The 12,680-nt window shown below is 42.3% G+C and overlaps 1 protein-coding gene across 1 annotated transcript in view; it reads right to left on the reverse strand.

Annotated features, from left to right (window-relative positions):
• Positions 1–12,680, reverse strand: part of LOC124605794 (85/88 kDa calcium-independent phospholipase A2-like) — a 170,782-nt gene that overhangs the window by 54,148 nt on the left and 103,954 nt on the right. The window contains exon 8 of the mRNA XM_047137686.1: positions 3,755–3,905. Within this exon, the coding sequence (XP_046993642.1) occupies positions 3,755–3,905 (151 nt within the window). The remainder of the gene's footprint in view (positions 1–3,754; positions 3,906–12,680) is intronic.

Below are 12,680 nucleotides of genomic sequence, written 5' to 3' on the forward strand. Positions count from 1 at the left end.
ATTGTTCCTTTTGAAATGTAGTGGATTATTTACAACAAACTTCATGAGGGAACAAATATACTGTGAAGCAGTAGTCAGAATGCCCAACTCCTTAAACAGATGTCTACAAGATGATCGTAAGTGAGCAGCACAAATTATTCTTATTTTTATTCTTATACAGGGTCCGACAGTCAAATCTTCATTTTTTAAATGAGTGTAAAATAAACATGGATGCAGATATCAAAATTTTATTCATACAATCTTATTCTACATTAAAAAGCATTTAAGAAACATCAACATATTTTTTTCATTGTTCAAAAATAACATCAACAAGATGGCATCCTTCTCAATCGTGGCATTCTCGCAGGTGATTTCCGAAGCTGTCCATCACATGACAGAGCATACCCTGAGGAATTCTCTCGATTTCCAGCCGGATTCTTGCTTTGAGATCACCAATGTTATGAGATCTTTCTTCATACACTTTGGCATAAGGTAACCCCATAAGAAAAAAATCACAAGCTGTAAGGTCAGGTGAATGGAGGGGGCAAGCAATTGCTCCATTCTTGGAAATCACCCGGATAGGAAAAACTTCATTGAGAACATTAATGCTCACACGGTCTGTCATATATAGGTAACAGAATTACAACAGTTCAGGGAAGTTTCTATTATAAAATGGAACTATACTTACACATCAGTCTATAATTCATTAACTGTACACCCAGCAGCTTTCCCTCATGTGAAAAACTGGTTGAAAGATCCAATTTTTTGTGTAGTCGTAGAATTTTTTTAAAATAATGCTTAAACTGCCATTTTCTGTGTTCTGAGTGTCATTTGCTTTTGTAAGTGTTGCCATCTTCCTCGGTTTTTGTTTATAGTTGCTTTTTGTTTCACTGTAAGTGTGTCGACGTCAGGTGGGCACATGAGAAAGTGAGAAAGTGAGTTTTCACTTTTTTTTTTAAATTTTGTTATTGTTGTTATATACTGGAATATTTGTATATTATATTACCGATTAGTGTAAATAGTAAGTGGTTAGTCATATACACTTTGTCATTTAGTAGTAGCTTTTTTTCTGCCTTTCTTTTGTATATCTGATAATTTTCTTCTAAAGTCAGCAGGTAATTATTCCAATTATTTCCATGTCTTCCTCTATTTTACAAGGCCTATAATTAATCTCTCTTGAATTTTCTGCACAAGTTGAGTGGCATGTGCCACATTTCCATGATCTGATATAGTCTTTGTATCGAGTGTTCTAAATCTGCATCAAATACGTTAAAAAAGAATTCATGTCGCAACATCATCCACTGGATGACTAATACCTACAATCCACTGATGAATAACCTCTTAGAACACTTTAATACAATGTTGGCAGACACGCTGTAGATGTACATAGATGTTGAAGAGAGGGGCTGGGATATAATACAGTCCACTGTGACATTTGCATACAACACAGCAAAATAATACACCACAGATTTCAAGTAATCCTTTCTACCCCATAGTCACAAGCCTGAAACAATAACAATTTCCCATTTCAACTGGACAGTACTCAGGATGACTACACGAAACCTCATCACCAAGACTGAACAATCAAGGCAACTGGATCAGATACAGACCCTGGACACCCAGTACAAAAACCAAGAGCACTATAATACGAAGCACTAGTGAGTGAGTTACATCCTGGCAGATATGGTATGGATTTTTGTGCCCATATGGAAAGTGCGACTATAGGGAAATCTACTAAAGTGTTGCTTTTGGGTGTATCATATCCTTTGTTGCTTGTTGAACATCACATACAAAGTTGAGGATTATGAGTATTCATCAAGGAAACAAAAGCCAGCGACATCATCCATGGCCTGTATATGATGCCCTATTACACTCCAGAGGTGCCAACCAACAATGGGAGGTTGATGGAAACAAATGACTCACTCGATGATAATGAAGCTTCGATGAAAGGGGCTACCTTCCATGTTCACCACAGTGAAAACGATGCAGAAACATAACCAGAATGTGAGGACCCACCAGTGCCACGACACAGAAGACAAGTGACAAGATCTAAATTCAGAGAGCTGTAGGAGGCTGCAATGAGGACTTCTGTATCAGCAGGTCACAGTGTTCCTCAAGGAGAAGGAGCAATGCCATGATCTCGGTGCCTTCCGTGTGCTGCATTGGTCAGCATCACTGCTTGCCATGCTGCGGGTGGTTCAAAGCCAATCACCAGCAGTTATCTTTATCATTCCTGGAAGGTTCTTAAATATCTTATGATATATTGCTTGTACATATGGAAATTTCAATGGCAGTATTATGAAAAGGATAGATTGTTACTCATCATATGCGGAGATGTCAAGTCACAAGCAGACACGGCAAAAATATTTCACTGTGCCTGTCTAACACTCAACGTTTCCTCTATTTGGTGAGTAGCAATCTATCCTCCTCTTAGTTCAATATCAATACATACAATATTAAACAATCGTTGGTTGCTAATATTCTCAGACCTTTGCTATTGTGATGTAATTCAATAATGCACTAATATCAGACTAATAACTTAAACCATGCGTATTTGTTTAAGATGTGCATAAGATATTCATTTGTTCAATCTTGCTGAGGTGGCATGATGTGATCAGAGGAACAATGTCATCTCTACAAAAGTCCTCTTCTCTACTTTCTGCAATACACAAGCACAACAGTTCAAGTACTACAAAGTATGTGTTTTATAGTATGTGGACTCTACACAGATATGGAAAAACGTTAGTAGAATATGTTTATCAGATAGTACCATGTTCCTGTGATAATATTCATGTTAAATGTTGTCATCAGGAACACATCATGCAAAAGACTGAACAGAATTGTTTAAAGTGTTGTACTGCTATATACCAGCAGCAATTTCCATGTTTGTAGCTGACTACTCATTTCTATTAAAGAATTCCTTATAGTATAAAAAGAATTATTAGAAAGAAACAACATCAATCTACATTTAAAAACACTTCTCACTTCTGATGTTGAAACTTCCTGGCAGATTAAAACTTTGTGCCCGACCGAGACTCGAACTCGGGACCTTTGCCTTTCGCGGGCAAGTGCTCTACCATCTGAGCTAACGAAGCACGACTCACGCCCGGTCCTCACAGCTTTACTTCTGGCAGTATCTCGTCTCCTGCCTTCCAAACTTTACAGAAGCTCTCCTGCGTGAAAATCTCATTCTGGAAACTTCTGATGTTGTTCAGATACTTTATATCCATAGGAAGATTGCTAAGAACTGTAATAACTGTCTACCTCACTCTTTCCTGTGTCACAGTTGGATTCACTGGAGGGAACTGAAAACTATTTTTTCTTCAAGTATTGTCTATTTAAATATTGCTAATAGCCTTGAAATGCAATGGAAAGTTGACAGCAAATTCCATAAAGGAACACATGTGCCATGAGGCTGTGGTTAATATTTCCAATTGCTCAAACAGATGCCCGCCACATTTGTGTTTTGACCCCAATCTTCCTTTTAAGGAATGAATACAGTTTGTACTATACAAGCACAGAATGAAATGTATCTGAGACTAACAAAATAACAAATGAAGAAGATAAGAATATGAAGTAAGTTTCATTAGCAGTCACAAAGTACATGATTTAATACTATCTAAAATCAAAATCACATCTGATAAAGAGAACCCACAACTTAAACATGAAAGTATTAATCTCTATTTTCGAGACATAGTACTGTTCCTGCTGCAATAATTTTTAATATCTGATATTAATTCTAGGTTACTTACTGCAGATAATAGCATTTACATACTTTGGATGAGTAATATCTGCCATGACAGTATTTGTGCCTAGGCATTCCTTTAGGATGTTTTCAAGAGGTTCACTACTGTACGGTCGAATTCCCATAAAGGCAGTGTCCTTCATACGCAGGTAAAGTGCTAAACATTCTTTCAAGCTTCTCCCTATAAACAAATGTGCAACATACACAGTTATAGGAAATTAAAAAAGTATTTAATCCGAATCATAGAACATGACATTAACTGTACATTAAATTATAGGCACAAAACACAAAAAAGCTTGAGACAAAGTAATGACAACAGTAGAAAGGGAACAGCCAACAGAAAATATGACCGTTAATGATAACTAATAAATAAAAAAACAACTTCCGGTCGTGTGAGGATTATTTATTTGTACACAACTATTTTCAGTCAGATGGCTATCTTCATGTCTGGGGTAAGGGGGAGGTTGGGGCAGGGAGGGGGAGGGATAGTAGGATAGCAGTGGGGGACAGTAAAATACTGCTTGCAGGAGCATACAGGGATGAGGTGGAGAGTTAAGGGAACACAGGATATATTGTAGGGAGATTTCCCATCTGCACAATTCAGAAAAGCTGGTATTGGTAGGAAGGATGCAGATGGTACAGGCTGTGAAGCAATCACTGAAATGAAATATGTTGTGTTGTGCAGTGTGCTCAGTAGCTGGGTGGCCCAGCCGTTTTTTGGCCAGTGACCATTCATGTGGACAGATTGCTTGTTATTACTCATGCCCACATAGAAAACAGACAATGGTGGCAGCTAGTTTGTAGATCATGATATTGGTTGCATAGGTAGCCCTGCCTTTGACTGGATAGGTAGTGTTGGTGGCTGGACTGGAGAAGATGGTGGTGGGAGGACATATGAGACAGGTCTGTTACAAGGCTATGAGCCATGAGGCAACGGGTCAGGGTAGGGGTTGTGTAGGGATCAAAAAACGGTTCAAATGGCTCTGAGCGCTATGGGACTCAACTACTGAGGTCATTAGTCCCCTAGAACTTACAACTAGTTGTTGTTGTTGTTGTGGTCTTCAGTCCTGAGACTGGTTTGATGCAGCTCTCCGTGCTAATCTATCCTGTGCAAGCTTCTTCATCTCCCAGTACCTACTGCAACCTACATCCTTCTGAATCTGCTTAGTGTATTCATCTCTTGGTCTCCCTCTACGATTTTTACCCTCCATGCTGCCCTCCAATGCTAAATTTGTGATCCCTTGATGCCTCAAAACATGCCCTACCAACCGATCCCTTCTTCTGGTCAAGTTGTGCCACAAACTTCTCTTCTCCCCAATCCTATTCAATACCTCCTCATTAGTTACATGATCTACCCACCTTATCTTCAGCATTCTTCTGTAGCACCACATTTCAAAAGCTTCTATTCTCTTCTTGTCCAAACTAGTTATCGTCCATGTTTAACTTCCATATATGGCTACACTCCATACAAATACTTTCAGAAACGACTTCCTGACACTTAAATCTATACTCGATGTTAACAAATTTCTCTTCTTCAGAAACGATTTCCTTGCCATTGCCAGTCTACATTTTATATCCTCTCTACTTCGACCATCATCAGTTATTTTACTCCCTAAATAGCAAAACTCCTTTACTACTTTAAGTGTCTCATTTCCTAATCTAATTCCCTCAGCATCACCCGATTTAATTTGACTACATTCCATTATCCTCGTTTTGCTTCTGTTGATGTTCATCTTATATCCTACTTTCAAGACACTGTCCACTCCATTCAACTGCTCTTCCAAGTCCTTTGCTGTCTCTGACAGAATTACAATGTCATCGGCGAACCTCAAAGTTTCAACTTCTTCTCCATGAATTTTAATACCTACTCCGAATTTTTCTTTTGTTTCCTTTACTGCTTGCTCAATATACAGATTGAATAACATCGGGGAGAGGCTAAAACCCTGTCTCACTCCTTTCCCAACCACTGCTTCCCTTTCATGCCCCTTGACTCTTATAACTGCCATCTTATTTCTGTACAAACTGTAAATAGCCTTTCGCTCCCTGTATTTTATACCTGCCACCTTCAGAATTTGAAAGAGAGTATTCCAGTTAACATTTTCAAAAGCTTTCTCTAAGTCTACAAATGCTAGAAACGTAGGTTTGCCTTTTCTTAATCTTTCTTCTAAGATAAGTCGTAAGGTTAGTATTGCCTCACGTGTTCCAACATTTCTACGGAATCCAAACTGATCTTCCCCGAGGTCCGCTTCTACCAGTTTTTCCATTCGTCTGTAAAGAATTCGCGTTAGTATTTTGCAGCTGTGACTTATTAAACTGATAGTTCGGTAATTTTCACATCTGTCAACACCTGCTTTCTTTGGGATTGGAATTATTATATTCTTCTTTAAGTCTGAGGGTATTTCGCCTGTCTCATACATCTTGCTCACCAGATGGTAGAGTTTTGTCATGACTGGCTCTCCCAAGGCCATCAGTAGTTCTAACGGAATGTTGTCTACTCCCGGGGCCTTGTTTCGACTCAGGTCTTTCAGTGCACTGTCAAACTCTTCACGCAGTATCGTATCTCCCATTTCATCTTCATCTACATCCTCTTCCATTTCCATAATATTGTCCTCAAGTACATTGCCCTTGTATAAACCCTCTATATATAACTAGTTAAACCTAACTAACCTAAGGACATCACACACATCCATGCCTGAGGCAGGATTTGAACCTGCGACCGTAGCGGTCTCGCGGTTCCAGACTGCAGCGCCTAGAACCGCACCGCCACTTTGGCCGGCATTGTGTAGGGATTGATGAGGATATTGTGCAGGTTTGGTGGGTGGCAGTATCCCACTGTGGGAGGGGTGGGAAGGATAGTGGGTGGAACATTTCTCATTTCACGGCACAACAAGAGGTAGTCGAAACCTGATGGGGAATAGGACTCATTATTCCATCACGGACTTTACACTGTCTGATAATTCTATTTTAGTTATTGTATATGTCACCTACATGTTAGTTTATTATCTCATACATTTTCCAGCAGATAATAGGTGTACTTGCATGTGATAGAAGCTACAACTAAAATACAATTATCTCTCTTATACCCAGGAACCACAATTGAACTACACGTAGCTTAAATCAGCGACTTCAAGATGACTCCTTGATCAGACGCCCAACGGCGAGGTTATCAGCACCATGACACTTACTAAAACAAATAATGTGGAGAAGAAATTGTCGTACAAGCATGCACTCCAAACGACCACACAGCCACTCTGTCTCACATGCACTAAACCCAATGAGGATAGAAGACAGGTAATCAAGGAATTAAAACAGAGGGAAAACAAAACACAGAGAGCTAACAGAAACGCACAAGGAAATATGACTGGCTGACCACTTACAAAAAACTTGGGTGAGCCAGTCATCCTGTTGACACCTCCCAAAATCTTGTTAAGATACGTTGGACAATTCACAAAACTATAAAACGCGAACCACATTCGTTTGATCAGTACATAAAATAGACTGCAGATCTGCCGGAAAATCTGCCACGTTCCGCTAGTCAGTAGATAAAATGCAGTCCAATAAAATGTGGCACACAGTGATCTGCATGCCACAAGCACCACACACTGGAGGGCCCTCTCACCAGAGGAAAAACTCTATGCATCATAGGGCTGTGGCCTGTGCGAAGATGAGTAAGTAGGACCTCATCCCATTGACGTGGCTGGAAGAAAGTACTCCACAGCTGAGTTGTGGGCTTGACGATATGGAGCTGTCGTCGGTCACTTCTAGCCACTCGTCTTCCCATCGACACAAGACTTTATACCTCAACAGCAAGGTGAGAGCATGCAGGGGGATAGCACACTGAAAGACCTGACAATCTCAACTCGTCTCCTTGGCAGCTCGATCTGCCCTTTTGTTCCCCACAATTCCCATGTCCCCTGGTACCCAGCAGAAAGACACCTCTTTCCCCAGTTGCTGTAGTTGGAGGAGGGCATCCTGAATAGTATGGATCACTTTATCTGCTGGGTACAAACATTGGAGAGAGTAAAGGGCACTCAAATAATCTGAACAGACGAGAAATCTAAAACTGAAAGAATGTCTCATCTGCTCCAGTGCCCACAAGATCTCATGTAATTCTGCGTCAAAGATGGTAAATTCGGGAGGCAGTCTGACCTTGAGGGCAATATCCAGGAAAATGACAAAGCAGCCAATGGAGTCACCCTGCTTAGACCCATCCATAAAAACAGCTACATGGTTATGGTGGTCAGATAAAATGGCAGAAAATAAGGCATTAAAAATGGAAGCAGGAGTGCTATCTCTCCTGTAAGGCACCAAATCTAAAATCACTCTGGGCCTGGCTAAAACCATGGATTTGGGGTCGGACTGGCACCACACTGAGTGGCTCCAGCACATGCTGCACGCAGATCCCAAATGGCATCGTGGCTCGTGGATGGTTGGAAAAAAGGCTCTCCAGTACGGTGTGCAGGTGAAGTTGGAGCTGCGAGGAACTTACACGCTTGGCTCACCATGAGCTGGCACCAGATGGTAAATGGCGGTTCCCCCACCTCAGCACAGAGGATAGGTTTGGGACTGGTCCGATAGGCACCAACGGCCAGCCGAATCCCCTCATGGTGGTCAGTGTCAATGATCCACAAATGAAAGGGCCTCGCTGAACCATAGACTGTGCACCCGTAGTCCAGCCACGAACACACAAAAGCCTGATAAAACTAGAGGAGATGTGCCCTGTCCGCTGTCCAATATCTGTGGCTAAGGCACTTGAGGATGTTCAGTGCCTTCTAGGTTGTGGCTTTCAAGTCTTGCAGGTGCAGCAACCATGACATCCTGGAGTCAAAAATGAGGCCCAGAAACTGCAATGTGTCTCTAAAATGTAGGATGGTGTTCCCCATCTTTAAGGCATGCAAATTAAAAAGGTGACGAGAATGATTAAATTGAACACACAGACTTATCGGCACAAAACTGAAAACCCACCTTTGCAGCCCACTCCTCTAACTGCCAGACTCTAAGTTGTAACTGATGGCTATGGCAAACAGGGTAACACTTAAAACACTGCTCTGAGGGACACCATTCTCCTGCTCAAATCGATCAGACAGTGTGTCACCAACTCAGATCCTAAAAAACTGCTGAGACAGGAAAGATCGAATGAAAATAAGGAGGTGGCCATAAAAGCCCCATTGATGCAGTAGTGCAAGAATACAGTGTCTGCAATTAGTATCGTATGCCTTACTTATATCAAAGTAAATGTCCATACAGTGATGCTCATGGAGGAAAGCCTGCTGAATAGCTCCAGGATGGTCAGGTTGTCGACAGTGGATCGAAATCTTCGGAATCCACACTGAGAGCGGCTAAGGAGTTGCCTGGTCTCTAACAACCAGCTCGTTAACGCGATGCTCTGTTAACTACTGGGACATGTGCGGTCCTTTTCTGGCTTGAGGAGAGGGATCAGAATTGCCTCCCTCCATGAGCTGGGGAAATAGCCTGTCTGCCACCTTAGATTAAAACATTCTAGTAGACTTTCCTTGGATGTCACTGGCAAATGTTGAAGCGTGCAGTACTGGGTGTGGTTGTGACAGGGTGCAGTGTCTCAGTCAGCGCCGATTCAAGCTCGCACATCGAGAATGAGGAATTGTAGGCCTCAGAACTGTTGGACCTTAAGTCGAACTTTGTCCTCTCTGCAGTCGCATGTAGTGACGAAACACCGGGTCCTGGCTTGCATTGGCAGTAGTTTGTGCAAAATGCTCAGCCAGCGTCTGAACAATGTCTCTGGGTGTTGTTCGGAGGCACCCCTGTTTCAGCACTACTGCTATTGGTAAACAGCTGTGTGTACTGGAAATCTTCCGGATGGCTTCCCATACTTTTGTGGAACAAGTGGAACGGTTGATGGAGTCCAGGAACTCATGCCATGATTTTGTTTGCTCTCCTTAATGACACAGTGAGCCTTGGCTCTCGTGATTTGAAAGGTGGTGAGATTGTCTGCTGTTGGGTGGCATTTAAATCTTCTAACAGCTGCAGGCCTGTCCTGGATGGCTGAATAGCACTCGTCTTTCCACCAAGGTACAGGTCGCCTCTTAAGAGGGCTAAAGACTTTGGTATGGATGGGTCAGCAGCATGATGGATTATATGTGTGATGTGATCCACCCATTCCCGGATGCTGTATCGCTGTTCAAACACAGCCAACTGGCCGAACAGCATCCAGTTAGCCCTGTCTATCATCCATAATGGTGGCTTCTGTTCCAGCAACACACCATCCAGTAGATGAATTCAGATGGAGAAGTGGTCGCTGGAATGGATATCGTCAATGACCTACCAATGAACAGAGTTGGCGAGGGCTGGAGAGCAAAGAGATAGGTCAATGGGTGAGAATGACCCAGTAGCAGCACAGAAATGAGTCAGAATACCAGTGTTTATGATGCATACCTCTCGAGATGTCAGTAGGCTCTCCAAGACTCGACCCTGAGGGCAAGAAGAGATTGAGCCCCACAGGACATGATGGGCATTTAAGTCTCCCAGGAGGAGAAATTGTCGGGGGAGTTGTTCCATTAGATCTGTGAAAGCCTCAGAGTGTACTGCATCCAGTGGAGGTAAATAAAGAGAGCGAACTGTAAACCTCCAACGTGCATGAATTTCAAATGCAACTGTGTGCAGGTCAGAATCCAGACGAAGAGCAGAGGAGTGGTGCCTATTACTGACAAACACAGCAACCCCTCCCTTGGCCCTTTCCCCAGTCAGGTCATCATTGCAATATACCAGGTGTACCAGTATGAAATGAGTGTTAAGATACAAATGTGTCGATAGGGAACATTTGTTGTGAACGAGCCTTCATTTTTTTTTTTGTTTGGTTGGTATGACATCTGTCAAAGATATTTAGTATGCATCAAGTCATGGAACAAACATCATATGTTTTCATCATGTTAACAATGTCGAATTTTGTACCAGAAAGTGACGATTTGCGGAAAGCATTAATTTTTTGTTTTCATTTGAAAAAAAGTGCTGCAGAGTCGCATGGAATGCTTGTCGAGGCATATGGTGATCATGCTCTATCAGAAGCAACATGCAAAAGATGGTTTCAACGGTTCAGAAATAATGATTTTGTGTAAGAAATGAAGAACGTGGAAGACCATCAAAAAAGTTCGAAGACGCCGAATTACGAGCAGTATTGGAGGAAGATGATACTTTGAGTCAGAAGCAAATGGCAGCAATGCTAACGTTGCACAACAAACAATTTCTGACCATTTGAAAGCTATGGGAAAGATCCAAATGTGTGGAAAATGGGTGCCACATGTACTGAATGAAAGACAGATGCAAAACCGAAAAACCATATGTCAAATTTTGCTTCAAAGACATGAACGAAAATCAATTTTACGGTGGTGGTGGTGGTGGTTAGTGTTTAACGTCCCGTCGACAACGAGGTCATTAGAGACGGAGTGCAAGCTCGGGTTAGGGAAGGATTGGGAAGGAAATCGGCCGTGCCCTTTCAAAGGAACCATCCCGGCATTTGCCTGAAACGATTTAGGGAAATCACGAAAAACCTAAATCAGGATGGCCGGAGACGGGATTGAACCATCGTCCTCCCGAATGCGAGTCCAGTGTGCTAACCACTGCGCCACCTCGCTCGGTATCAATTTTGCATCGAATTGTTACTGGCGATGAAAAATGGATTTATTTTAAGAATCCTAAATGGGAAAAATCGTGGGTTAATCCGGGACAACCTTCAACATCGACTGCAAAACCAGATCGATTCGGCAAGAAGACAATGCTCTGTGTTTGGTGGGATCAGAAAGGTGTGGTGTATCATGAGCTTCTAAAACATGGAGAAACTGTGAATAATAATTGCTGCAGACAACAAATGATCAATTTGAACTATGCATTGATCGAAAAAAGACCAGAATGGGCCAGAAGACATGGCAAAGTATTTTTTTTACATGACAATGCACCTGCACACAAAGCAAAACTGGGTCATGATACAATCAAAACACTTGGCTGGGAGCTGCTACCCCACCTGATGTAGTACAAGACTTGGCCCCTTCCGCCTGCCATTTGCTTTCATCAATGGGACACGCATTGGCTGAGGAACACTACGATTCCTACGAAGAAGTCGAAAATTGGGTGTCCGATTCGTTTGCTTCAAAACATGAACATTTCTATTGGCGTGGTGTCCAAAAATTGCCAGAAAGGTGGTCAAAATGTATAGAAAGCAATGGTCAGTACTTTGAATAAAATGTTTTTACTTTTCAATTCAAAATTAGTGTTTCATTTTCACAAAAAAATGTTCATTTCATACCGGTACACCTGGTAGTGTATATCCCCTTAGTACAGAAGCATCAGATGCTTTTAAATGTGTCTCCTGTAAACGCAAGCACAGGGGATGTTGCTGTGCAAGGAGTCTCAGTTCCTCCACATGTGTCCTTAATCCATTCATGTTCCACTGTATAATATATAATGGGAGCCATCTATCAGAGTGGTAGTACTTTCATCCTGACTTTCTGCCAGGGAAGTCGGGCCCCACAATTGGTGGAGGCCCAGTTTTGGGGTGAGATGATTGCTCCAGTCCGACATCAACCCCACTGCCTCTGAAGAAGATTCGAGAGTGCCATCAGATAGAATGACATCGACATCATCAGACTGTGTGCCGACTGTCTCCTTCAGGGGGTGACTCTTGGACTGCGATTTTGAATTTTTGGTCAGAGACGGCTTTGGTGCCACTGTCTCAGAAGTGGTAGGGGGTGTAGCAGTGCTGGGCAGTGCACAAGACTTGACCTGTGGAGGGGCAGGAAGGTCCATGATGTCAACAACCACAGCCTTCTCTGAAGTACGGGGGGCAGGATTCAAAGGATCTGCAGCAGCACATGTGCACTGACTAACACAGGTGCTGGTGCTGACAGTAGCAAACTCCATTTGTGTAGCAGCATCAGTTTTCAGGACTGGCTGTGTCAGAGCAGAAGAAAAGGATTCAGCAAATATG

Source organism: Schistocerca americana, chromosome 3 (assembly GCF_021461395.2).
Source record: "Schistocerca americana isolate TAMUIC-IGC-003095 chromosome 3, iqSchAmer2.1, whole genome shotgun sequence".
In the NCBI taxonomy this organism is placed as follows: domain Eukaryota; kingdom Metazoa; phylum Arthropoda; class Insecta; order Orthoptera; family Acrididae; genus Schistocerca; species Schistocerca americana.